This window comes from Sus scrofa, chromosome 7 (assembly GCF_054392235.1).
Source record: "Sus scrofa isolate SSC_HxYL_T2T_F1_AM1 chromosome 7, Sscrofa_HxYL_maternal_Yorkshire_Landrace_v2.0, whole genome shotgun sequence".
Lineage (NCBI taxonomy): Eukaryota > Metazoa > Chordata > Mammalia > Artiodactyla > Suidae > Sus > Sus scrofa.
The window spans coordinates 121,848,581-121,875,731 of NC_139389.1; the positions used below are offsets into that span (position 1 = coordinate 121,848,581).

The 27,151-nt window shown below is 39.4% G+C and overlaps 1 protein-coding gene across 2 annotated transcripts in view; it reads left to right on the forward strand.

Moving 5' to 3' along the window:
* The window catches only part of TTC8 (tetratricopeptide repeat domain 8), a 52,229-nt gene extending 26,497 nt beyond the window's left edge, over positions 1–25,732 (forward strand). For both annotated transcript variants that reach the window (XM_001927081.7, XM_005666374.4), the window contains exons 7-14: positions 1,158–1,243; positions 4,040–4,127; positions 6,537–6,647; positions 17,171–17,310; positions 19,038–19,212; positions 19,511–19,633; positions 22,833–22,916; positions 25,098–25,732. In XM_001927081.7, coding sequence (XP_001927116.2) covers positions 1,158–1,243; positions 4,040–4,127; positions 6,537–6,647; positions 17,171–17,310; positions 19,038–19,212; positions 19,511–19,633; positions 22,833–22,916; positions 25,098–25,214 — 924 coding nt within the window. In that variant the 3' untranslated portion in view covers positions 25,215–25,732. The remainder of the gene's footprint in view (positions 1–1,157; positions 1,244–4,039; positions 4,128–6,536; positions 6,648–17,170; positions 17,311–19,037; positions 19,213–19,510; positions 19,634–22,832; positions 22,917–25,097) is intronic.
* Positions 25,733–27,151: the final 1,419 nt, after the last annotated feature.

Consider the following 27,151-nt stretch of genomic DNA (forward strand, 5'->3'; position numbering starts at 1 on the left):
ACCTCAGCATGGTGACAGCATCCCTTTATAAATAGTTTGCATATTTAGAGGTCTCCCCTGGAGTGAGGAAAGATGGGGAGCACAGGAAAGTTATTAATTTTGCAGTAGGAGATTCCAGGAACTCTTCTGGCATTCATTTCAGAAAAGAGTTAATATTAAGAAATGGACAGTAATATGGGATGCATTCTGAGATAACAACTGAAAAATTTAAGAGTTACTTTAACTGAGCTGTTGGATATTGTGATTATATTAACACTGACTAAAGAATAAAAGGTTTTCAACCTTAGGAGAAAGAATAGTAAGTATTTTGAAAAGACTGCTTTTTCAATTTAATAAGCTGAGTTTTTATTCACCAGATCTTTATGAGCTTCAGATTTCTGAGAGCTTTAAATTTGTATGAAGATAAATTTGCTTTCCTCTTTGCCCAAATGGTTTCCACTGTTTTTGGTATAGAATCCTCATTCCTAATTAGATATCTCTTGCCTGATCTTAAATAATCACTAGAATGAACAAGCCAGAAAAAATTAGAGAGAAAGGGATAAACACATGTAAAATATGAAAGCAATTAAGATCCTTTTCAGTCGGCTGGCAAAGGCAAGTTTGACCTTTAGAATTACTGAAATGCAAGGTGATGACAGAATAATGGAACAACGGTTGTTAAAGATCCAGTTACCCAAGTGGCCCAGCTTCTTTCATTCTTCTTCAGGATCCTGATTTCAAACCAAGTTCTCTCTGCATCCTTGATCTTTCTCTTTTTCTCCACATCCGTCTTTAAAGTGGGGCTGGCTTTTGGGCCTGCCTTACACGGCAAAGGCTTGACTGAGTTTGGAGGCATTTTGGTGTGGAGAGGGTGAAAATGTACAGATTTTTTAATGTACAGTTTTGTACCTTGTGTATTGAAACTGCGTTCAAATAGACTGTACATCTGCTTCCTTTTGATCAGTGTCTACTTCTCATCTGCTGTCAACCCTCTGGTCTGGAACTGATTATTTAGGGAAAATTGGTAGGGCCATCTGGAGACACGAGCAACTTGCGTTTCTGTGTGATTTCTAATGCATGTTTTGATTGATGCTAATTATATGGTTTATTTCATTATTTATTCTTTCTGTTTATTGTTAGAAAAGAAAATCCTAATCTAAAATGAATTGTTTTCAAAGGCTTTGGATTTGGCTGCCCTTTCCACAGAGCATTCTCAGTACAAGGACTGGTGGTGGAAAGTGCAGATTGGAAAATGTTACTACAGGTAAAATTTTGATTATTTGTAAAAGGCTAAGCCAAGGCAACATATTTCAGAATCGCAAATCTGGTGACCCTTTTGGCGGACAGATTTCCTCATGAAGGAATGAAAACTGTGTCTTTCATTTACTTGAGAAAATGTTTAGTTAGCAATCACATGATGGCACTAAGAACTGATACCTTTGGGATAATAAAACTTTACAAGCTGGGAAAGGGAAACTTTGGGACCATCAGGTCCAACATTTCTTTTCAGATGACGAAGCTGAGGCCAAAGAAAGCATGTGATTTGCATCAGGAGCTAGTTAGTAGCAGACTTGGGATTAGAATCAAATCTGTGGATCTCACTCCACTCCTCTTGGCTCTCTAGACTTTATTTCTACTGATGTCTCACATCTGTAAAGTGCTTTACAGTTAAGAGATAGCTTGTCTACACATTACATTATCTCACTTAAATCTTTCAATACTTTGGAGGTAGTTGCTGTTATTATCCCTATGTCCAGATGAGAAAAAGTGACCCTCTGAAAGAATAAAATATCTTGGAATAAATTTAACCAAGGAGTTGAAAGGCCTGTACATCAAAAATTATAACATAGTGATTGGAGAAACTGATGAAGTCATAAGTAAATTGAAACACATTCCACATTCATGGATTAGAAGAATTATTATTGTTAAAACACTCATGCTATGGGAAGCAATCTCCAGATTCAGTGAAATCCCTGTCAAAATACCAATGGCATTTTTCACAGTAGAACAATCCTAACATTTGTATGGAATCACAACAGATCCTGAAGAACCAAAGCATTCTTGAGAAAGAAGAATAAAGTTAGAGATATCACAGTCCCTGATTTCAAACTGTATTACAAAGCTATAGGGATAAAAACAGTATGGTATTGGCATGCAAACAGACATAGAGAGCCCAATGGAATAGAATAGAGAGCCCAAAAATAAACTCATGCATATATGGTCAATTAATTTACAAAAGAAGTCAGGATTGTACAAAGAGGAAAGAATGGTTTCTTCAATAAATTGTGATGGGAAATTAGAATAGCCACATGCATGAGAATGATGGACCACTCTCTTATATCATACACAAAAATTAACTCAATATTGATTAAAGATTGACTATAAGACCAGAAACCATAAAACACCTGGAAGAAAGCATTGGTCTTGATGATGAGTTTTGGATTTGACACCAAAAGCAAAGGCAATAAACAACAACAACAGCAAAAAGTGAGACTTCTTCAAACTAAAATCTTATGTACAGTAAAGGAAACCATAAACAAAATGAAGAGGCAGCCTACTGAATGTAAGAAAATATTTGCAAATCATATATCCAAAAGGGGTTAACGTCCAACATACATAAAGAACTCATGAAATTCAGTAGTAAAAAAACCCAAATAATCCAAGGATCTGAATAGACATTTTTCTAAAGAAGGCATACAGATGGCCAATATAAAAAGATGTTGGACATCACTAATCATGAGGGATATGCAAATCAAAAGCCACAGAGATATCACCTTATATCTATTAGAATGGCTATTATCAAAAAGATGAGAAATAACTAGTATTTGGTGAGAACTTGGAAAAAAGGGGTGTACTCTTGGTAGGAATATAAATTGGCGCAGCCACTATGAAAAATAGTATGGAGGTTCCTCAAAAAATTAAAAATAGAACTACCACATGCACCAGCAATTCTAGTTCTCTGTATTTATCTGAAGAAAATGAAAACACTGACTTGAAGAGAAGATATCTGCACTACCATATTCATTGCTGCATTATTTACAGTAGCCAAGATAAGGAAACATCCTAAGTATCCATCAATAGATAAGTGGATAAAGATATATACAATGGAATATTATTCAGCCATTAAAAAGGATGATATCTGGACATTTGCAGTGGCATGGATGGACTTTGAAAACATTGTGCTAAGTGAAATAAGTTTTTAGAGAAAGACAACATATAATCTCACTTATATGAGGAATCTAAAAAATGTATATATAAAACAAAGCTCATAGATAAAGAGAACAGATTGGTGGTTGCCAGAGGTGGAGGATTAGGGGTGGGCAAAAAGGGTGAAAAGAGTCAAAAACTACAAACATACAGTTATAAGATAAACAAAGCATGGAAATGTAACATACAGCGTGGCTACTATAGTTACTATATTATATGTTTAAAAGTTGCTGAGAAAGTAAACCTTAAAAGTTGCCATCACCAGAAAAAAAATTCTGTGACTATGTATGGTGATGGATGTTAATTCGTTATTGTGGTGATCATTGTGCAGTATACGCAAATATCCAACCATTATATTGTACACCCGAAACTCATATAATGTTGTATGTCAGTTAATTTCAATTTTTAAAAAATGGGCTTTTATCTCAAAGCAGAAGATGTTTTCAAAGAAGTGTCCTTTTTAGTTCTTCCAATAAAATGGAGGCTCTAAGCATTTATTGAGGTCACGTTGACATAATGTCCAGCTTATCGAAGTTCTTTTGGGGGCTGGACTGCTGTGACTTGGCTCTTACTCATGCTGTGACTAGGTTTCACACAGACTCCACACAGCATTTAAGCATTAGATGGGCAGTGAATATGGGAACAGAAATTGTTTTCCTTGGTTTAGGAAAACACATATTATATTAATATGTGTGTTAATACGTTGATAAGTGTGTATAGGACATTACCTTCTTGGTACATGTTTACTCTTAAAAATGTAATTTGTCTTTAATTCATATCCTCAGGGTATGAATAAATGCTGTAGTGTTCATTTTTAAGTTGAATGTTTAATTTTCTGAATGGCCGTTCTTAGGTTAGGAATGTATCGTGAAGCAGAAAAACAATTTAAATCAGCCCTGAAGCAACAGGAAATGGTAGATACATTTCTCTACTTGGCAAAAGTAAGTATGCTTAATTTGAGTGGATTTTGTCTTCTCTGGGTAAATGTTTAAATTCTGACTAGGGCATAGGGAGAGTTGCCAATTTCTTTAGGACTCTGACAAGTTAAGACTTAACTTGTTACCCATGGGTAACAATCCCCCAGAGAGGCCCTCTGTTCTGCAACACACTTGTCTCCCACCTACAGAACAAGGATTGTTTTTATGTAGGTCTTTCATTTCTTGGCTCTGTTCTTTACAACAAAAACAATATTTCCCCTTTATTGAGCACCTTCTGTAAGGTATTGCAAAATACCATATGCAATTTAATTATGCAATTTAGTGTACCATATGCAATTTAATTTAACCCTCATATCAACACTGTAAGACAGATTCTAACATTTTCTTTGTACTCTTAAGGAAAAGGAGACTCAAAGAGGATAAGAAAGATTTTCAGGCTCACTTGGCTATTAAGAACCAGTGTTCAAAGCCAGGACTTTCTGATTCCAGAGCCAACTTAACTGCCCTGTCGTGACACCCACATCCCCAACAGAAGTGAAGGGCCACCTAGAATTTTTGGCATTGGAATAAAGTTACTTCTTGACCCTCACCAAGACTGCTTTAAAAAAAAAAAAATTTTTGACGAAGTGGTGGTTAAGACATCACTTTGCTGTATCTTCAAGAATTTTTTAAATTAGAAAGTGTGGTAAAGAAGGTTGAAATGAAGATGAGATATAGAAGGAAGTACTACTACTTTCTAAATATGGGATTAAAATTAGCAGACTAAAAAGAAACAAAGTGAAGTTCTGTTACATAAATCTACTGTGCTAATCTTAGTATGTTTATAGTGGTTTTTCAAAAAGGTTTGAAACTATCTGGTATCTCAGTATCTTCTGTACATTATATGTAAAGTTCTTAAAGAGGTTTTTAAATATCACAGTAAACTATTCTGACAGCTTGAAATTGTAACTCAGGTCACAGTATATGACTGTCATCTTCTTATAAATGATAATCACTTGTCATGTGGTTAAAAATGCATGTTTAATTTTAACTATTATTAAGTGCATGGTTTGGCTCTTTTTTTCTGAAGTGATTTGTTTAAATCCATTGTTGCCTAGATGACTGTATAGAGGTACAGTTTACTTATTTTCTTTAATATGTGAAGGAATTAATTGCTAAGTAATAGAGACCAAGCAGATTTTAAGGAGTATTATTTCTTAAAATTTTAAGTTGTTAATTTAACAAATTATTAAATATTTTATATTACTTAGTATGTGGAATTATATTATTTCATATATTTTAAAAAGAATTTCAGAAGCATATAAGATAAAAATTGAAATGTTTTCATCCATACCATTCCCTCTAATCTCATACTTAGCCATAAAGCCTGTAAGCAGTTTTCTGTGTATCCATCTAGGTCTCTTCAAAGCATAATGCAAATGTTTAGGAAGAAATAGAGGATTCAAGATCATGAAGAAAAAAAGTCATAATCTTATGTTTCTATACATAAAACTATAATTCTCTATTTTAGAAGTTACTAATAAGTATATGGTTTACTTATGCTAGTGTAATTGCAGATGAAGCAGAAACTGTCAAGTTAAAACAATCAACCCTCTCAACTCCCTGACCCTGTACCTTACAAATCTGTTTCCCGTCTATTTCCAAAGATCCTTCTCCCAAACCACCCTCTTCAGGGGCTCTCCCCTGCAGCCCTCCTCAGACCTTCTTTTATGGGTCATCCCTTCTTTCTCCAGCATCTTCGACATTGGCCTCATAATTGTTCCTTAGTGCCAGACTCTAGATATACCCATGTCTATTCCATACTAAAAAGATTTTTCCCTTGGTCCTTTCTTTTCTAGTTACCGCCCAGTCTCTGACAGTAGTAAGTCTGTCAGAAGTGTTTGCTGAAGGTACAATGAATGAATACTTAATATACAGCATGTGGAAGTAAAATATCAGGAGTTTCCGTCATGGCACGGTGGTTAACGAATCCGACTAGGAACCATGAGATTGCGGGTTCAGTCCCTGGCCTTGCTCAGTGGGTTAAGGATCTGGCTGTGAGCTGTGGTGTAGGTCACAGATGTGGCTCAGATCCTGCGTTGCTATGGCCGTGGTATAGGCCGGCGGCTGTAGCTCCGATTAGACCCCTAGCCTGGGAACCTCCATCTGCTGCAGGAAGCAGCCCTAGAAAAGGCAAAAAGACAAACAAACAAACAAACAATCTATCTATCTATCTATCTATCTATCTATCTATATATGTACACACACTCATGACATCACTATTGGAAATTAACCCTAAGCATTTTTGAAATTTTTTTTTACTGTCATATCTAGGAGATAATTGGTTACCAAACAATAATTATAAACATCATAACAAATGCTCTTGCTATTTCAAGAACCAGTACTTTTTATTGAAATATGCCTTGGTTTTAGGTTTACATCTCATTGGATCAACCTGTGACTGCTTTAAATCTTTTCAAACAAGGCTTAGATAAGTTTCCAGGAGAAGTAACCCTACTGTGTGGAATTGCCAGGATCTATGAGGTAAGATTCACATCTTTCAACAAGTTGATGTAAGATTGAGGTTATATGCTACTTAAGGTAAGCTCATAGTCCTTTCAGGTCCTAGAAAGGATGACAATTTATAAAATTATTATCATCGGCCTATGTTTTACCAACAGAATAAGAGATTTTAGTGTACGTATTAGTCAAACCAAGTTTTTTCGTTAAGTTATTTCAAACCTATAGAAGAGTATAGAGGATGGTATGAGGCAGGGATTTTTTAGTTTCCCCATAAATAGCTAGTTGTCCTGGCACATTTTACTGATCCTTTTTTCAAGGTGTGTAATGTCAACTATCAGATATTTTTCTAAACACGTTAGATATGTTTTGGGTTTTCTATTCTGTTCTGTTTGTCTATTCTTATACCGGTGTTATACCAACTTAATTACTGTCGCTTTATAGTACTTGTAATTTGGTAAGCCACTTTGTTCATCTTCATTAGGAATGTCTTGACTATTTTGGACTTTGGCTTATTAGAAATTTTAGAGTCATGTTGTCAAATTCCATGAAAATCCTCTTGAAATGGTCTCCTGGCTGCCTAATTACTGTAGCTTTATAATAATAATAATACTAATTTTCTTTTTAAGGCTGCACCCTTGGCACATGGAGGTTCCTAGGTTAGGGGTCAAATCAGAGCTGCAGCTGCCGGCCTACCCTAAAGCCACAGCAACATCAGATCCAAGCCGAGCCATGTCTGCTACCTACACCACAGCTCGTGGCAATGCTGGATCCTTTAACCCACTGAACAAGGCCAGGGATCGAACCTGCATCCTCATGGATAATAGTTGGATTCTTAACCCACTGAGCCATAATGGAAACTCCCTATAATAATTCTTGATATTGGGTCAGGCACGTAAACCATCTGTTCTTCACACTTGGTTATTCTTGGCCCTTTACTCTTCCATATTAAAACAAGCAAGCAAACAAACAAACAAAAAAAAACCCTGTAGACACAGGGATTGGAATTGCATTGAATATATGAATGATGGGGCTGGGGCTGCCTTTCTTCTCACTCTAGATCACTTGCTTAGGTGTTTTTTTTGTTTGTTTTTTTTTTGTTTTGTTTTTTTTTTTTGGTCCTTCATCAAGGATTTTGTAATGATCTGCATAAATGTTTTGCTGAGAGTCCCCCAAACCACCTTGAGATTTGATGATTTATCAGGTCTCAGGCCTCAGCACACAATTGTCCTCAGAGCGACAACTTACAGCCAAAGGATACAAAGCAAGATCAGTAAGGGGAGAAGGCACATGGGGTAAAGTTCTGAGAAACCAGGCCTAAGCTTTCAAGAGTCCTCCACTGCAGCGGGACCACACAGGGCACTTTTAATTCTTCCAGGAAGTTGTGGCAACATGTGTGAAGCCCTGTCTATCAGGGAGCTCACTAAATTTCTGGTATCCATTACTGGGGCTGGTCAGATAGGCACCATCTGCCTCTCACGCACCAGAATCCCAGACCAAGAAGTAAAGCAGGTGTTTATGCACAGCACGTTTATGCCCCACACTGTTGTACAGCTTAGGGGTAGTGAGCCACACTCATCATTTGGGGAAGGGCAATATAGGGCACTAGCCGACTCTAAGATGCCAGCCAGGGGCCAAGCTTGCAGGTGGGCCTTTCTAAGAGTAGCAGGCCCAGGCCTGCTATGTTAACTCTTTTCTGCAGAGAGGTATTTCTAGGTAAAATCGTTTTTCTCTTTTATTTTCTATGGTTATTTACGGTGAGTAGGAATACATTGATTTTTTAAGTTTGATTTGATCTAGCAATTTGGCTAAATATTCTCTTTTAAAATATGTATTTTATTGAAGTATAGTTGATTTACAATGTTGTGTTAATTTCTGCCGTACAGCAGAGTGATTTCATTATATATATTCTTCTTCGTATTCTTCTCCATTATGGTTTATTACAGAATATTGAATATAGTTCCCTCTGGTATAGAGTGAGACCTTGCTGTTTGTCCATTCTATATATAATAGTTTTCATCTGCTAATTAAATACTCTTTATGTTTTAATACCTTATCCATGGCTTCTCTTAGATTTTCTAAGTAAATAAAATAATCACCATCTGCTAATACAGTTTTTCTCTCCTCATTTCAATTACTTTAAAAGAAATCTTATTGTTTAGGACTTCAAATATAATATTGAAGAGAAGCATCTCTAGTCTCTTTAAACTCCTTGAAATCCTAGGTAGGATCTTTTAAAACTGTTTTGTTAGAAAAAGAATGGACGGTGTTAATAGTTGCTGTATCTGGGTATTAGTATAGGAATGATTTTTATTTTCTTCTTTATATTTTCCATATTTTCCATAATGACCATGTAATACTTTTAATATGAAAACAATAAACATGATCTTTAAATTGTCTGGAAATATTTTCTCTGTTTGAAGTATAATTTTGATAAACATGTAAATACAAAACTTTGATCATTCAGTAAAAATACTGTATCAGTATCTCTGTATCTTTACTTGTATGACCCTAAATTGAACAGGAACAGAATTTTGACCAAAAAGCTTAGAAAAGAAGGAAATAAAATGGAATTGATTTTGAAACCTGTGGAACTCATGCATGGTGGTGACCGTCTCAGTGGAACTGGAGCTCTTTGACTCTCAGGCTTTGTCTTCTGCACATTTTTTTCCTCCTGGCTTTCTCTTCTTAGGCAGGAAGTCCTGGCAGAAAGAACTAGAGAACTCTGGTAGTCTTTAATGCGTGGTTGCTGGTCCGTAGAAGTCCTTCCACACCTCTGCTTTAGTCATTTGCCATGTCTGGGCTAGGGAGTGGTTCTGGAGTAGATTCTTTTTTTTTTTTTTTTTTTTTTTTTTGGCCATGCCTGCATCATGTGCTGGGCCAGGGGTCAAACCCATACCACAGCAGTGATCCCAGCTGCTATGGTGACAACGCTGGGTCCTTAACCTGCTGTGGCCAAGAGAACTCCCAGAGTGGATGCTTTAGGCAACTACTTTCTTCCTGTCTCTGCTCTGGGTTTGGCCCAGAATTGGAGGAGCACATCCCATCCTTTTATAGGGATACAGGGGAGGGTTTTGTGAGAAAAAGTAGAATTTTATTTTGCACTCAGAGGAAGAAAGAAGTGAAGAGAAAATACCCTAGGCGTGAGGGCAATGTCATATACCAGTAGGGTGACCAAGGACTAAGCACAGGCTTGAAATAGATCCAGGATTTCCCTTTGAATTTATTGGTTAATTTCCTTTACGGCAAAGTTTACCATACAAAGTCTTCCAGTGTATTCTTTTTCTCTTTATGTGGCAGTGTATTGAGGAGTAATTGCTTAAGTTTGTCCCTTAGCTCTTCAGCCTGCATAACATATGCCTTTAGGGATTTTTGTGTGTGTACATTGTACTTTCTCTGGAGGGATTTCCCTTTAGGTTTTCTTTTTATTTATCACTTTCATTTTGCTCTTGTTTCTTTTAAATGTTTCCTATTTTAAAGTGAACATGTTGTGCTGCCTATGGTTCATTGCTTATTCTGTACAGAAACTTGTTTAAAATGATTTATCCTTGCTAAATTATTTGGTTGTGGTTTTAGTTTTTCCTGAGGCCTTTTGTTGATTCATTTGAAAGGCAGGCCTTTATTGGAACTAACTGTTCTATGTTGAACGTTATTTGGAATTAGAAATATTACCCTAGGAAGTATTATTCTAATGGTCCTCGAACTTTACTGTGTATGATAATGACTTTGGGAATGTTTGAGAGTAAGGCCCATCTTCTGCCTCCTGACTCAGATTCCTGGAAGGTGGGACGTGGGCATTTGTCTGCTTAACAAGCTCACTAGGTGATTCTGATTATAACAGAGTTTGAGAATCATTGCAACATTCACTTCCTTATTTGTAGTTTTGTTGTATATAGCTAAAAATCTAATTAGAGACAGTATTCTGTGATGCCTGGTTCAGTAATAAGCACTGTAAAAATCACTTCAATGATACCACAGTTGTTTATATACTTGAAGTGACGTTTATATGCTTGAAAATATTATTTTATGTCTACATTAATAAAATTTATCCTAGAGCTACTATAATTTAAATGAGTCTGATGTGAGACTAAAGGACAAAAAGAGAATCTATGTATATTCATGTGTCTAAAAAGTTATGTGATATTGTCTATTAAACCAGTGAGGTTATTGCATTATTTAATAGTTTTAAAAATAGAGCTGGATGAGTAATGATTTCTGTCCTTTTTTTTTTTTTTGAGTAATGATTTATTATACTAAAAGAATCCATTGCTACAAGATGACTCAAAATTTAAAACCATGAAAGTTCAAGAAGAATATATAGATGAATTTTTGCATAAACTTGGAATGGGGAAGAACTTTCTAAACATGATGCCAAGAAAGCCATAATAGAAAAGACTGATAAATTTCAGAGTATAAAAGTTAAATTTTCTATATAGTGAAAACAAAGGTGTACATAAAACTAAACTCAAACAACAGCAAAAAGGTTAAAAACATTAAACAGGGGACATATTTGCCATACCTGGGACAGACGAAAGTCTACTTTTAATTTCCTCCTTCACAGTTGCTGGGTTTCAGGTCGTTTACAGATTGGTGGGAGAATTACGCACAAACACATGTGTGCACGCACACTCAAATTCTCCTTTTGGTCAATAATATAAACATGGCAACTAGGTGTTTCCTCAGAGTCGTTGTGGGTCAAAATCATGATGTGGCCCTTGTTGTCCTGCCAGCCGACACAGTGGCTGCTGACCTTCTCCATGCAACTAAAGTCAGCCCAGAGATGAGACAACGGACCAAATCCCAGCTGCATTGCGGCTATACCACTGCCCTTTCATGCTGTGGCTAGAAGCACACATCTGGAAGAATTCAGCCAAACATGCTTTTCCTCGGAAGGGAATGTTTATAAACACAGGGCCTTCCTAGGTTTTGAATGGAAGTCAGCCTCAGCGCGGGCTCATTGCATCAGGAAGGAGAAAACAGAGTTCATGCCCAGGGACCCCCAAGCCACAGCTCTGTCTCCACCTTTCCTGAGTTCAGGAGGGCAGCGTCCCACCCAAGCCACACACACTAATAGTAAAAGGACAAAAGATAGGATAAGAGAACTGGCCAAGTACATGGATCCACAATACACAGAAAAAGAAAAGTTAGTATCTGGTGTGTTGAGTGTGTAGCCCCAGTAATAATTAAAGAAATAAACATTAATAATGTCGGAGCTTCTGTTGTGGCTTAACAGTAATGAACCCAAACTAGTATCCGTGAGGATGTGGGTTCGATCCCTGGTCCTGCTCAGTGGGTTAAGGATCTGGTGTTGCTGGGAGCTGTGGCGTAGGTCGAAGACATGGCTCGGATCTGGCGTTGCTGTGGTTGTGGCGTAAGCCGGCAGCTGCAGCTGCAATTAGACCCCTAGCCTGGGAACTTCCATAGGCCGCACCTGTGGCCCTAAAAAAAAAAAAAGACAGAAAAACCCAACAACCAGTAATGTTTTTTTTGTTTTTTTTTTTGTCTTTTTAGGGCTGCACTTGCTTGGTATGGAGGTTCCCAGGCTAGGGGTCTAATCAGAGCTGTCGCTGCAGGCCTACACCACAGCCACAACAATGCCAGATCCGAGCCACATCTTTGACCTGCACCACAGCTCACAGCAACATCAGACCCTTAACCCACTGAGCAGGGCCAGGGATCAAACCCACAACCTCATGGTTCCTAGTCAGATTCAATGGGAACTGCTTTTTTTTTTTTTTGTCATTTTTTACTTAATCAGATTGACAAAGATGGATAAGTTCCATGGCATTTCAGGTTATCAAAGGTGTGGAGGTTGTGTTTTTTTATGTCTACCTTATTTCACTTAGCTTAATACCCTCTAAGTCCATTCCTGTTGTTGCAAATGGCAAAATTTCATAATTTTTTATGGCTGAATATTAGCATTCCGTTGTATATTTGTACCTCATCTTCATCTTGTTCATGGACACTTAGATTGTTTACATATCTTGGCAACTGTAAATAATGCTTCTATGTAAACATTGGGGTGCATGTATCTTTTCAAATTAGTTTTTTTTTTTTTTTTTGGATATATACCCAGGAATGGAATTGCTGGGTCATATGGTTGTTCTGTTTTTAGTTTTTTGAGAAACCCCCATACTGTTTTCCACAGTGGTGGCAGCATTTTACATTTCCAGCCTACAGTGTAGGAGGATTCCCTTTCTCTACATCCTCACCAGCATTTGTTAATTTACCTTCTTTTTGATGACGGCCATTCTGATAGGTGTGAGGTGATCCTGTGGTTTTAATTTGCATTTCTTTGATGATTAACGATGTTGAGTATCTTTCCATGCCTGCTGGTCATCTTTGGGAAAATGTCCTCTGCCCGTTTTTTAATCAGTTGTTTGTTTGTTTGTTTGTTTTGAAATTTAGAGCCCTTCAGCTCTAGGGCCTCTTATTTTATTTTATTATTTTTTTTAATTTTCCCACTGTACAGCAAGGGGATCAAGTTATCCTTACATGTATACATTACAATTACGTTTTTTCCCTACCCTTTGTTCTGTTGCAACATGAGTAGACATAGTTCTCAATGCTATTCAGCAGGATCTCCTTGTAAATCTATTCTAAGTTGTGTCTGATAAGCCCAAGCTCCCGATCCCTCCCACTCCCTCCCCCTCCCATCAGGCAGCCACAAGTCTCTTCTCCAAGTCCATGATTTTCTTTTCTGAGGAGATGTTCATTTGTGCTGGATATTAGATTCCAGTTATAAGTGATATGGTATTTGTCTTTGTCTTTCTGGCTCATTTCACTCAGTATGAGATTCTCTAGCTCCATCCATGTTGCTGCAAATGGCATTATGTCATTCTTTTTTATGGCTGAGTAGTATTCCATTGTGTATATATACCACCTCTTCCAAATCCAATCCTCTGTCGATGGACATTTGGATTGTTTTCATGTCCTGGCTATTTCGAATAGTGCTGCAATGAACATGCGGGTGCATGTGTCTCTTTTAAGTAGGGTTTTGTCCAGACAGATGCCCAAGAGTGGGATTGTGGGGTCATGTGGAAGTTCTATGTATAGATTTCTAAGGTATCTCCAAACTGTTCTCCATAGTGGCTGTACCAGTTTACATTCCCACCAGCAGTGCAGGAGGGTTCCCTTTTCTCCACAGCCCCTCCAGCACTTGTTATTTGTGGATTTATTAATGATGGCCAGGCTGACTGGTGTGAGATGGTATCTCATGGTAGTTTTGATTTGTATTTCTCTTATAAATCAGCGATGTTGAGCATTTTTTCATGTGTTTGTTGGCCATCTGTATATCTTCTTTGGAGAAATGTCTATTCAGGTCTTTTGCCCATTTTTCCATTGATTGATTGGTTTTTTTTGCTGTTGGGTTGTATAAGTTGTTTATATATTCTAGAGATTAAGCCCTTGTCGGTTGCATCATTTGAAACTATTTTCTCCCATTCTGTAAGTTGTCTTTTTGTTTTCTTTTGGGTTTCCTTTGCTGTGCAAAAGCTTTTCAGTTTGATGAGGTCCCATGGGTTTATTTTTGCTCTAATTTCTATTGCTTTGGGAGACTGACCTGAGAAAATATTCATGATGTTGATGTCAGAGAGTGTTTTGCCTATGTTTTCTTCTATGAGTTTGATGGTGTCCTGTCGTATATTTAAGTCTTTCAGCCATTTGGAGTTTATTTTTGTGCATGGTGTGAGGGTGTGTTCTAGTTTCATTGCTTTGCATGCAGCTGTCCAGGTTTCCCAGCAATGCTTGCTGAATAGACTTTCTTTTTCCCATTTTATGTTCTTGCCTCCCTTGTCAAAGATTAATTGACCATAGGTGTCAGGGTTTATTTCTGGGTTCTCTATTCTGTTCCATTGGTCTGTCTGTCTGTTTTGATACCAGTACCACACTGTTTTGATGACTGTGGCCTTGTAGTATTTCTTGAAGTCTGGGAGAGTTATGCCTCCTGCTTGGTTTTTGTTTCTCAGGATTGCTTAGGCGATTCTGGGTCTTTTGTTGTTCCATATAAATGTTTGGATTGTTTGTTCTAGTTCTGTGAACAATGTCCTGGGTAATTTGATAGGGATTGCATTGAATCTGTAGATTGCTTTGGGTAGTATGGCCATTTTTACAATATTGATTTTTCCAATCCAGGAACGTGGAATATCTTTCCATTTCTTTCCATCTTCTTTAATTTCTTTGATTAAAGTTTTATAGTTCTCGGCATATAGGTCCTTTACCTCCTTGGTCAGGTGTATTCCGAGGTGTTTGATTTTGTCAGGTACAATTTTAAAGGGTATCATATTTTTGTATTCCTTTTCTAATATTTCATTGCTGTATACAGAAATGCAACTGACTTCTGAATGGTAATCTTATATCCTGCTACTTTGCTGAATTTATTAATCAGTTCAAGGAGTTTTGGGGTTGAGTCCTTAGGGTTTTCTATGTATAGTATCATGTCATCTGCATACAGTGACAGTTTGATCTCTTCTCTTCCTATCTGGATGCCTTTGATTTCTTTTGTTTGTCTAATTGCTGTGGCTAGGACTTCCAAAACGATGTTGAAGAGCAGTGGTGAGAGTGGGCATCCCTGTCTTGTTCCAGATTTGAGTGAGAAGGCTTTCAGTTTTTCCCCACTGAGTATTATATTTGCTGTGGGTTTATCATAAATGGCTTTGATTATATTTAGGAATGTTCCCTCTATGCCCACTTTGGCGAGGGTCTTGATCATGAGTGGATGTTGAACTTTGTCAAATGCTTTTTCTGCGTCTATTGAGATGATCATATGATTTTTGACTTTTTTTTTGTTAATGTGGTGTATGATGCTGATTGATTTGCATATGTTGAACCATCCTTGTGAACCTGGGATGAACCCAACCTGGTCATGGTGTATAATTTTTTTGGTATGTTGTTGGATTCGGTTGGCTAAGATTTTGTTGAGAATTTTTGCATCTATATTCATCAATGATATTGGGCGATAGTTTTCTTTTTTGGTGGTATCTCTGTCTGGTTTTCGAATGAGGGTGATGGTGGCCTCATAGAATGTCTTTGGGAGTATTCCTTCTTCTTCAACCTTTTGAAAGAGTTTAAGGAGGATGGGCATCAATTCCTCTTTATATGTTTGATAGCATTCACCTGTGAAGCCATCCGGTCCTGGACTTTTATTTGTAGGGAGTGTTTTTATGACCTCTTCAATTTCATTTCTAGTGATCGGTTTGTTCAGTTGGTCTGTTTCTTTTTTTTTTTTTTTTTTTTTTTTTTTTTTTTTTTTTTTTTTTTTTGGTCTTTTTGTCTTTTGTTGTTGTTGTTGTTGCTATTTCTTGGGCCGCTCCCGCGGCATATGGAGGTTCCCAGGCTAGGGGTTGAATCGGAGCTGTAGCCACCGGCCTATGCCAGAGCCACAGCAACGCGGGATCCGAGCCGCGTCTGCAACCTACACCACAGCTCACGGCAACGCCAGATCGTTAACCCACTGAGCCAGGGCAGGGACCGAACCCGCAACGTCACGGTTCCTAGTCGGATTCGTTAACCACTGCGCCACAACGGGAACTCCAAGGTCTGTTTCTTTTTGATTCAGTTTTCGCAGGCTGTAAGATTCTAGAAAATTGTCCATTTCTTCCAGATTGTCAAACTTGTTGCTGTATAGTTGTTCAGTTGTTTGTTTTTTGACGGTAAGTTGTATGAGCTATTTGTATATTTTGGATATAACACTTCATTGGGCATATCGTTTGCAAATATTTTCTCCCATTCAGTAGATGTTCTTCTACTTTGTCACTTACGTGTTTCTTTTACGTGACAAGTGCATGGTCCTCCTAGGCTGTTCCTGCGGCCCAGTTTGCACTTCCCCCAGGTGTGCTCAGGTCTCCATCCCTCACTTTACTCAGCCTCTGTTCACACGGCACCTCCTCCACAACTCCTTTGCAGCAGCACCCACTCCCCTCCCTCTCTCTTCTCACGCTGCTCTCTTTCTCTTAATCACTTATCCTTGTTGGACCTGACATTATATAGTTGTTCATTTCTTTGTCCTCCTCCCAGATGTAACCTCCTTGAGGACAGTGGTCACCCTTCCATATCGAGGGGGGAGAGTTGGTTCCAAGACCCCCTCGTTTGCCAAAATTAGTGGATGCTCAAGTCCCTTATACAAAAGGCTGTAGAATTTGTACATAACCTACCCACATGGTTCTGTATGCACTAAATTATCTCTAGATTACTTTTAATGCCCAATACAATGTAAACACTATCTAAATAGTTGTAAATACAGTGTAGATGCTATGGAAATACTTGGCAGTGTGGCAGATTCAAGTTTGCTTTTTGAAACTTTCTGGAATTTTTTTTTCCTCAATATTTTCAGTCTGTGGCTGGTTGACTCTGCAGAGGTGAAACCCACAGATACAGAGGACTGACTGTATCTTTTTGATCACATTGTGTCCCCAGGGCCTAGAACAGAGTCTGGCACATGGTAGGCGCTTAATAAATAGTTCATTGGATAAAAGAATGTAAGCCAGTCAGAATAAAAATAATCTCTTGTCCAGTATTAATACAGTATTGCTCTTCTGTCTTAAAAACAGGAAATGAATAATATTCCATCAGCCACTGAATACTACAAAGAGGTTTTGAAACAGGACAATACTCACGTGGAAGCCATTGCATGCATTGGAAGCAACCACTTTTACTCTGATCAACCAGAAGTAGCCCTCCGGTTTTACAGGTGCACTTGACATTCAGTTTGTAGAATTGCTTTCCTGTGAAATCATGGTGAAACAATAAGAAAGATATAATGAAAATGTACAGAAATGATGTATAGCCAGGTCTACATGAGACTAAAAAATTTAAGCACCCAACTGTTTTACGAATACTAAAGCTATAGCTCATAATTTGGAAATACATGAGTATTTGGCATCTTGTAGAAACACACCTGGATAATTGCCTGAGTTAACACCATGTCATTGTATCAACTGGCCATTCTGTCATCAACCAATAAGAGTTTAATAGTTACTGGAAGCACTTCTACATCACTGCCTCCATCTGTCCCACTGTGCACAATAAAAAGATCCTGAAGGTAAAGTAGTAAATGTGATTTGCAAAGAGCAGTGGGCCCTAGGCCCTGAGTCCTGATGGGGCCCTGAAACAAGATCCCTGTTATGTGAAATGTTGTCAATTCTTGTCCAAATATTTTTTCAAAATTTACATAAATGATGTTCTCTTTTGAGCACATACTTATTTTAAACTATAGAGGGTTTCTGAAATTAATTTTTAAGTTATGACTTCCTCTCCAGCCTTTGGGTGACGAATGAGGAGATAACTGACAGCTGACAAGAGTTCTTTCCAGATAAGTGCTAGGAGCATAAAACATAATGATATGGTGCCAGCCTGTGCACATGCAGCTGACTCTGCTCCCCCCACCCCAGAGTGGGTCATGGCTCCTCAGGGCAGCTGGCGTGGGTTTTCGCTTGCTTACTTGAGCTCTCTTATCCTTTGGGATTAATGATGCGTAGAAGCAAAATGGGGTTCTTGAGCTGCAGCAGAGAAGCTAAGTGGATAACCTAGGGATCCACTGATGATCTTGCCATCCTGGGTGGAAGCTCACTAGGTGCAGCTGAACCACAAAATACACGTAGCCAAAAACCGGACCCAACTCAGCTGTCCTCGGAGGTGAATGCTAAACATAGGCCACAGATTTGATTAAAAGGTCGTAGAAATTTGCTGATGAGCACCAAAGCTTTATGAGGCAAAAGTGTGGATTTTACTTTATGGGACCATTTATTTATTCTTTTGATTCTCTAACAGAGTTGGGGGGGGGGTTAAAAAAAAAGTTACAGAAGTTATTTCTTTTTTCTTTTTTTTTTTGGTCTTTTTGCCATTTCTTGGGCCACTCCTGCGGCATATGGAGGTTCTCGGGCTAGGGGTCGAATCGGAGCTGCAGCTGCCAGCCTACGCCGGAGCCACAGCAACGCAGGGTCCGAGCCGCGTCTGCCACCTACACCACAGCTCATGGCAACGCCGGAACCTTGACCCACTGAGCAAGGGCAGGGATCGAACCCTCAACCTCATGGTTCCTAGTCGGATTCGTTAACCACTGCGCCACGACGGGAACTCCCAGAAGTTATTTCTGACCTTGCCTTTGGAGTCGTAACTAGTACCATTACAAAAGACATGGTTTTGTATTTGTTTTACCATTTTTTCATTTACCTAATTCTTTCTGTTTATATTCTTTGGAGGGTATTAAAAATTATATAATGAATTCATTTCTAACCTTGTTAAAAAGATACGTGTGTTGGAGTTCCCGCTGTGGCACAGTGGAAACGAATCCGACTAGGAACCATGAGGTTGCGGGTTCGATCCCTGGCCCTAAAAGGACGAAAGACAAAAAAAGATATGTATATTAATATTTATAAAGTTGGTCTGACACCAAAATGTGTGCTCTTTTTCCAAAAGGCGACTCCTGCAGATGGGTGTTTATAACTGCCAGCTTTTTAACAATCTGGGGCTCTGTTGCTTCTATGCCCAGCAGTATGATATGACTCTGACCTCCTTCGAACGTGCCCTTTCTCTGGCTGAAAACGAAGAGGAGGTAGCTGACGTCTGGTACAACTTGGGACATGTGGCTGTGGTATGTTGTTTCTGTAGTAAAATTTCTCTTACAGAAAAGGTAACCACTTGTTGGAAGAAATCTTCAGGTATTGGAAATCCGGGTGTGGTTAGCGATTTAGAGGCAATTTAGAGGTTTCTGGGAGGCACCACAGCTCATTTCATCGTCCCAGGTCGAATCCCCTTACGTGGTGCCTGTCGCCCTTGTCCCGCTGCTTTGGCTAAGGTAGCAGACACGATTTATCTGAGGAAAGGAGGACTGCGATGGCAGGAGGAAGTGGGTGGAATTGTGTGTGCGAGTTTGTGCTTTCCTCTTGCAGGGCATAGGAGATACGAACCTGGCCCATCAGTGCTTCAGGCTGGCTCTGGTTAACAACAACCACCACGCCGAGGCCTACAACAACCTGGCCGTGCTGGAAATGCGCAAGGGCCACGTGGACCAGGTCAGCCGAGGGCAGGGCGTGCCGCGGGGACAGTCTTCTTTCTTCAAAGGAAAGCTGTTGCGTGCAGCTGTCTTTACATGTTACAATTTGAAAATGAGCTCTGGAGTCGGACTGGCCTGGGTTTGAATCCCAGCTCTGTCACCTATTAGTGATGTGACCTTGGAGAAGTTGCTTAACCTTTCAGGACCCAACATGGAAGCTTGATTTGGTTAGGACAAATCTGCACCTCCCAGGCTTTCCTATCTTCGGGAACTGTTGTGCCATTCACAGCCCTCCATCCACCGTCTAGCTGCTCGAGCCCCAGTCCTAGGACCCACCGGTGAAACTTCCCTTTCCCGACTGGCCTCCTTGCCATGCTGCACCTCTGTCGTGTCCAGTGGGCCCTGTCAGTTCTAGCTCCACATCCCCATTCTCCACTCCCACCCCCGCTTCTTCAGACTGCTCTCATCTCTCACCTGCATGACTGCAAGCGTCTCCTAGCTATTCCATTTACATCAGCAAGTAAGCACACCCTATAATGCAGCTTCCTCAGAACCGCCTAAAGGATTTTTTTTAAAAAAAACACTAGGGTATTTTATTACTGCTTTGCTTATTAGCATCCTCGAAAGGCTTCTCCTTGCACTGTTAAGGAAATTTGGACTTCAGACCTTAGCCTACAAGGCCCCACGTGGTCTAGCCTCTGGGTCCCGCCCAGACCACATCTTTGGCCACTACTCTTTTACCCTTGACCTCCAGATACATTAGCTGCTCGCTGCTGTGCAGTGCCTGCTCTTACCGTAGGGCCTTTGGAGTGACTTCTTTCAGATCCTGCAAAGATTTTCTTTTTCTCATTCAGGTCTCAGCTTAATTACCACCTCTTTAGAAAGACCTGCTTGAACATCAGTTTACAGATGCTGTCACATCTCCTGCTGTTTTTTTCTTCACAGTACTTATCATTTTATCAGATAGTTTCATCTTTACGTGCAGATTGCTAGCTGCGTGAAAGCAGGGATTGCCTGTCTTCTACTGATGTATTTTCAGTATCAAAAACATTGCCTGGCACATGGTAGGTGCTCAGGATTTGTGGAACGAATGCATGGTAAATAAAATAGGGTAATAGCAATACTGACCCGAAGGTTCTTGTGAGGATGAGCAGATTGTGTTTGTAAAGCATATGGCCTAGTAAAGCACATAATAGATGCTTAATAAATAGTGTTATTAATCACACAACAAGATGTTTAAAATGCTGCATATACTCATAGAAATTAATGGCAATAAAAATAGATGTCATTACATTCTCTGCTTTAGAGATGAAGAAACAGAGCCTGGAGGTGGGTAAGTACCTGCCCCAGGCCACCACACAGTGAGCAGCACGCCAGGACCTTAACCTCCAGCCTGGTCTCCTGAGCACATTGACAAACTTAACAACCAAAGAAATGTCACTGGATGCTGCCTTTGTTTCATAAAATTCTCCAAAAGTAAATAAGATGGACTTGTAGTTTATGAGCAAAGACTAATTGGAATTCCCTTGTGGCTCTGCAGGTTAAGGATCCAGCATTGTCACTGCTGGGGCTTGGGTCACTGCTGTGGCATAGGTTCGATCCCTGGTCCAGGAACTTCCACACGCCACGGGCATGGCCACAAAAAAAAAAACAAAAGCTAAGTTCCCTAAAATGGGAACTGGTTCTATCATGGAATTTATCCTGTGTCCATATGAAGCAAGTGGTTTTTATGATTTTTGTCTGATTCCATGTTGGTGATTTATTTCCCCTCCTACTTATTATAGTTTTTCTAGTATACAATTAATGTGAAATGTTTTGGTGAAAATTTCATTGTTATTAAAAATTATAACTAAAAAAACCCAAAACAGTGTATCATAAAACAAAATAATATCCACCATCCTCTATCACTATTATTTACTTTCCATGAAAAAAAGATATAAGAGGAGTTCCTTTTGTGGCTCAGGGGTAACAAACCCCACTAATATCCAAGGGCACTCAGGTTTGATTCCTGGCCTTGCTCAGTGGGTTAAGGATCTGGTGTTGCCGTGAGCTGTGATGTAGGTCGCAGATGCGGCTTGGATCCAGCGTTGCTGTGGTTGTGGTGTAGGTGAGCAGCTGCAGCTCTGATTGGACCCCTAGCCTGGGAACTTCCATATGCTGCAGAGTGTCCTCAGGGCCGTTTGTAGCAGTTTAGCTACAAGTTGAGAAGCTGTTCAGCGCTTGGGATGCTGAGTCTGTGGTCTTGACAATGGATGTACAGGCATCTCATGTCCCTCAGTGGTCTCTTCAGTGTATGAATCTTTGAGCCTATAGGGCACAAAAAAATAATGTGAATTTTGTCTTTTGAGTACTTTAGAGAAGAGAAAGCTTGTCATTTTCAGTTGCCTTCTGTTGTCACTTTCAGGTCAGCAGTATAATAACTGCTTGCTCACTGTCATCCAGCATAGAACTTGGGGATTTGAATTTACAATGGTTTTTTGGGTGGGTGGTTTTTTATTGTTGCATTAGAGAACAGGTAATTGGAAGCCTACTAAATCAATCAACAAAACTAGATTAATAAGACTTTTTTTTTTCAGTATTGGGAGGATTCTATTTTTGAGTTGTATATCATATTGAAATATAAACTTAAAAAAAGTGATTTTCGGAGTTCCTGTCATGGCACAGTGGTTAACGAATCCAACTAGGAACCATGAGGTTGCGGGTTTGATCCTTGCCCTTGCTCAGTGGATTGAGGATCCGGCGTTGCCGTGAGCTGTGGTGTAGGTTGCAGACACAGCTCGGATCCCGCGTTGCTGTGGCTCTGGCGTCGGCCAGTGGCTACAGCTCCGATTCGACCCCTAGCCTGGGAACCTCCATATGCCGCAGAAAGCGGCCCTAGAAAAGGCAAAGAGACAGAAAAGAAAAAAAAAGTGATTTTCACATAACTTTTCAATTCTGTTTTCTCTACATTTTGAAGCATTTTATTATTAATATAATTTTGGCAAGATGTAAGTAGTTAATTTTCTATCAGTAAGGCGTATTTCATGAGGAATTCATCTGTATTTATCACAAGGTCATGTTTATTAAAGTCCTATCCTGGGTTAAAAAAAAAACATCACAAATATAGTGCTAATATATGCTCATATACCTTTGGTTTTTTTTTTTTTTTCTCCTTTCTTCCTTTCTTTCTCCCTCCCTCCCTCCTTCCCTCCCTTCCTTCCTTTCTTTCTTCTCAACAGGCAAGAGCACTGTTACAAACTGCATCATCTTTAGCACCCCACATGTACGAGCCGCATTTTAATTTTGCAACAATTTCTGATAAGGTATTTTCTTTCCATTTATCATCTGACGTGTTTGTTTATCTTTCTTGGTTTTAACAAATGTACAAGTAAATAAGGACATTCTAACCATAACTTCCTGAAAGAAATTATTTTTTTTATGGTCACACCTACAGCATATGGAAGTTCATGGGCCAAGGATTGAATCCGAGCCACACACACCTGTGACCTGCACCATAGCTCACGGCAATGCCAGATCCCTGACCCACTGATCAGGGCCAGGGATTGAATCTGCATCCTTATGGATACTAGTTTGATTCCTTTCTGCTGTGCCATAATGGGAACTCCGCCTCTTTATAGACTGAAAGATGTTGGAGTTCCCGTCATGGCTCAGTGGTTAACGAATCCAACTAGGAACCATGAGGTTAGGGGTTCAATCCCTGGCTTTGCTCAGTGGGTTGAGGATCTGGCGTTGCCATGAGCTGTGGTGTAGGTTGCAGACGCAGCTCGCATCCCGAGTTGCTGTGGCTCTGGGTGTAGGCTGGTGGCTACAGCTCTGATTTGACCCCTAGCCTGGGAACCTCCATATGCTGTGGGAGCGGCCCAAGAAAAGGCAAAAAGACACACACACACACACAAAAAAAAGATGTTATAGGAGTTCCCATTGTGGCTCAGCAGGTTAAGGTCCCACCGTAGCCTCCAGGAGGATGTGGGTTCGATCCCTGGGCTCCCTCAGTGGGCTAAGGATCTGGCATTGCTGCAAGCTGTGGTGTAGGTTGCAGATGTGGCTCAGATCTGGTATTGCCGTGGCAGTGGCATAGGCCTGCAGCTGCAGGTCTGATTCAGCCCCTAGCCTGGGCACTTCCATATGCCTTGGATGCAACCATTAAAAAAACCCAGTAGCATGAACATGAAGCCATTCACACGCACTTCTGTTTTGAAAATAAAACAAGCTTTTATTCGTAAGTTGTCATCATTGAGTGTTTGTAAGTGCTGGCCACTGTTCCAGGTGATCTATATACCTCCCATTCTCTCAGCAGCCCTGCAAGGTAGGTAACCCTTACCTCCTTACTCATTTTTCTCATACAACTCACGTTTCATTTGTTGAGCCTCTGCTGCATACCAGAGACTGTTGTAGGCACAGAGGATGTCAGCAGTGAATAAAACAGAGACCTCTACCCCATGCAGCTTACACTCTAATGGAACCCAAGCCTGTAGATCTTAAAAGCCTTCCCTTGAGCCCTGTGGCAGTGGCAGTTTCAGAATTCAGATCCACGTGATGCCCGTGTGTTTCCCACCGCGCTCTGCTGCTACTTCCTTAAACCACAAAGAAGGCTTCATTACTTTCAGGAATAGTTTTACATTTTAATAATATATATTATAAATGAAATGTTTCTTTAAGTGAAAAGCTACACCTCCGTGCAAGAAAATAGTATGTTAAAAAGAACTGCTATGATTTAAAAAAGGAAACTTATGTTTTAATTCATATGCATGTTGCCCCAAAACTACTTGAATTGAATGAGCTAAGGTTTTTTTGTGGGGTTTTTTTGGTTTTTTGTTTTTTTTTGGTGTGCACACACTAAAAAGCTCTCTTTAGAAATGTATACATGAGTCAGTACATTCAGATGGATTCAGATGCTGTGGGTGTTTTTCTTTGGAACAGGACTTTAACACAAAGTTTATTGAAGATGAGAGATACCCTTTATCAACTGAAAACAAGATATCTTCCCAACATTCCTCTGTTAGCAAACAGTTAAAAGCTCCCAGAGCATGCTATTGTATCTTAAATACAATAGTTTTTACTTGAATTTTATGTCTAAAAGGTAATACCCTGATCAAAATATGTCTTTGTCTATGGTACATTACAAAGAGTTTCCTTACAGAGCTGGCTGTTTTAGCATACAGACGTCATTTTATCTTTCTTACGATGCTATCCGTGACAGGCAGAGACAACACACGTTTATGCATTCATCACTAGACAATTTATTAAAGTGTAGTTGATTATTTAATTGGTCATTTTAGTTTTCTCACATTTTTCCAAGATTGAATTGTATTTAGGTGAAACAGTTTTTAAATCAAAGTAGCACAATGAAGCAGTTGACCTTTCAGAACCCCCGGTTTCTATGTTATACAGATAATCCATCTGTCTTTTTTTTTTTTTTTTTTTTTTGCTTCCTTATTTTTTCTGGTTTTCATTCTGTGGTCTTATTCTGGTGTTTCTTCCAGATTGGAGATCTCCAGAGAAGCTATGTTGCTGCTCAGAAGTCTGAAGCAGCATTTCCAGATCATGTGGATACGCAACACTTAATTAAGCAGTTAAAGCGGCATTTTGCTATGCTCTGATTTTTCCTTAGACCAACCTATTCTTATGGAGGGGCATTATACAAGGGACAAGTAGTATGCGTATATGTATGTGTGTGTTATAAACCTGTGCTTGATCTCAGCGAAGGTGACATAAGGGAATTTAAAGCAGAACATCTAATGAAAATTTTCTAATAACAACCTTATAAGATACTGTTATAAAAGACAGAATTTAAGCATTTGTAAGCAGATTGTGAAACCTCCCACATTCTATGGTAGATGTTCATTTATAACCTTTACAAAACATTTTCATGAATTTCCTCAAATTTTTATAAACGCACATTTTTAATGTCCTTTAGCCTGCCCATTAGCTATCATGCAGCTTAAGAGGTCTGATACCTGCCTTTAAAATTGCACTTTTATGGCTAAAAGTGTATCCTTATCCTAGATACAGACTTTAGATTAAAAATTGTATTTAAAACTATTTTCTACCAAATGCTTGGTGAGACACTACATTTTCTTATATATTATGCTTTAAAATAAATGTGTATAAAACACCATCATTCTGTTATTTTTCATGAGTTTTTATCTCCGTCCTCTCAGAGAAAACAAATTTTCAGAAGTCTGATGATCTTAGTCATTATTCTAATTTTATTTGAAATAATGGACTGTCAGTTTAGCTTTTTTCTGAGAAGCTGTTTTTGGGATATTGAGTTGTTAATATAAGGATATCAGGATCAGAAATGGAGTCATAGACCTGAAGCCCTTCTTCTGGTCATCCTGAGAAGGTTAGGCTGGATCCCAGGCCCATACACTGGAACATCCTAGAAAGGCTCTCCTAGTGGAACTTGAAGTGTTCACACACACTTCACATGCATACACCTTCATACATGTGAAGTTCATACCTGCTTCACATTCATACAACACAGGGAAATGTGGTCAAGCGTCAGGGCAACTCGAATTCATATTTTGGGCTTTGGGATCTGTTCATGTCGCTATTTATTTTTTTAACTTCATGAAAACTATTTTGTAGGTACTTGTTTCTGCTCTGATTTATATAAACAGTACTACTTACAGCTGGTAGAATGCAAAAAAAATGTGAATTCAAGGAATAGATGGTTAGAGGCTGGAAGTAACCTCAGAAGATCTATAGATGAGTCTCTCTGTGGAGGAGGCCAGGCCCAGAGTCACACTGCAGGTTGGCGTGACTGGAACCCAGACCTTGTTCCTGCACTTCAGGCTGGAACCTCCCCTGGTCCTCCGTGATATACGAGTGCTTGTTCGGCTTGCAAGAATTTCCTCAAGCACTGTCATGTTTCCCAACACTGTATGCAATATTAGGGTTCAACTTCTATATTGTAAATCATTTTCTTCATTAATTAAAAGAACTAATCACGATGGCTCGCATTTACTGAGATGTCCCACGCAGCCAGCACTGTTCTAAGCACCTGGTATGGATTCATTCATGGAATTCCCATTGCTGTCCCGCGAAATACTATCATTCCCATTTTACTTGTGAAAAAAATGAGGCGTGGGGCAGTCACCTTCACTTGCCCAAAGTTGTAAAGCTAGTAAGTGGCAGAGTTGGGATCCAAATGCACTTTTACCATAGTGGCTAAGAGCAGGTGCATTCTTTATAAAGGAATGGATGTAAGGATGAGACCAGATTTCTGTGTGGCCCTGAGTATGCATTCCTAACTTCTGTGTCACATCTCCTCCTGATGTTATCTCCTGCAAACAAGGCTACTACCATTTAAAATACATGGTTTTAGGAGTTCCCGTTGTGGCCTGGCAGTTCATGAAACTGACTAGTATTCATGAGGATGCAGGTTTGATCCCTGGCCTCACTCAGTGGCTTAGGGATCCGGCATTGCCATGAGCTGTGGTGCAGGTCGCAGATGCGGTTAGGATCCCGCATGGCTGTGGCTGTGGCGTAGGCCAGCAGCTGCAGCTCCGTTTGGACCCCTAGCCTGGGAACT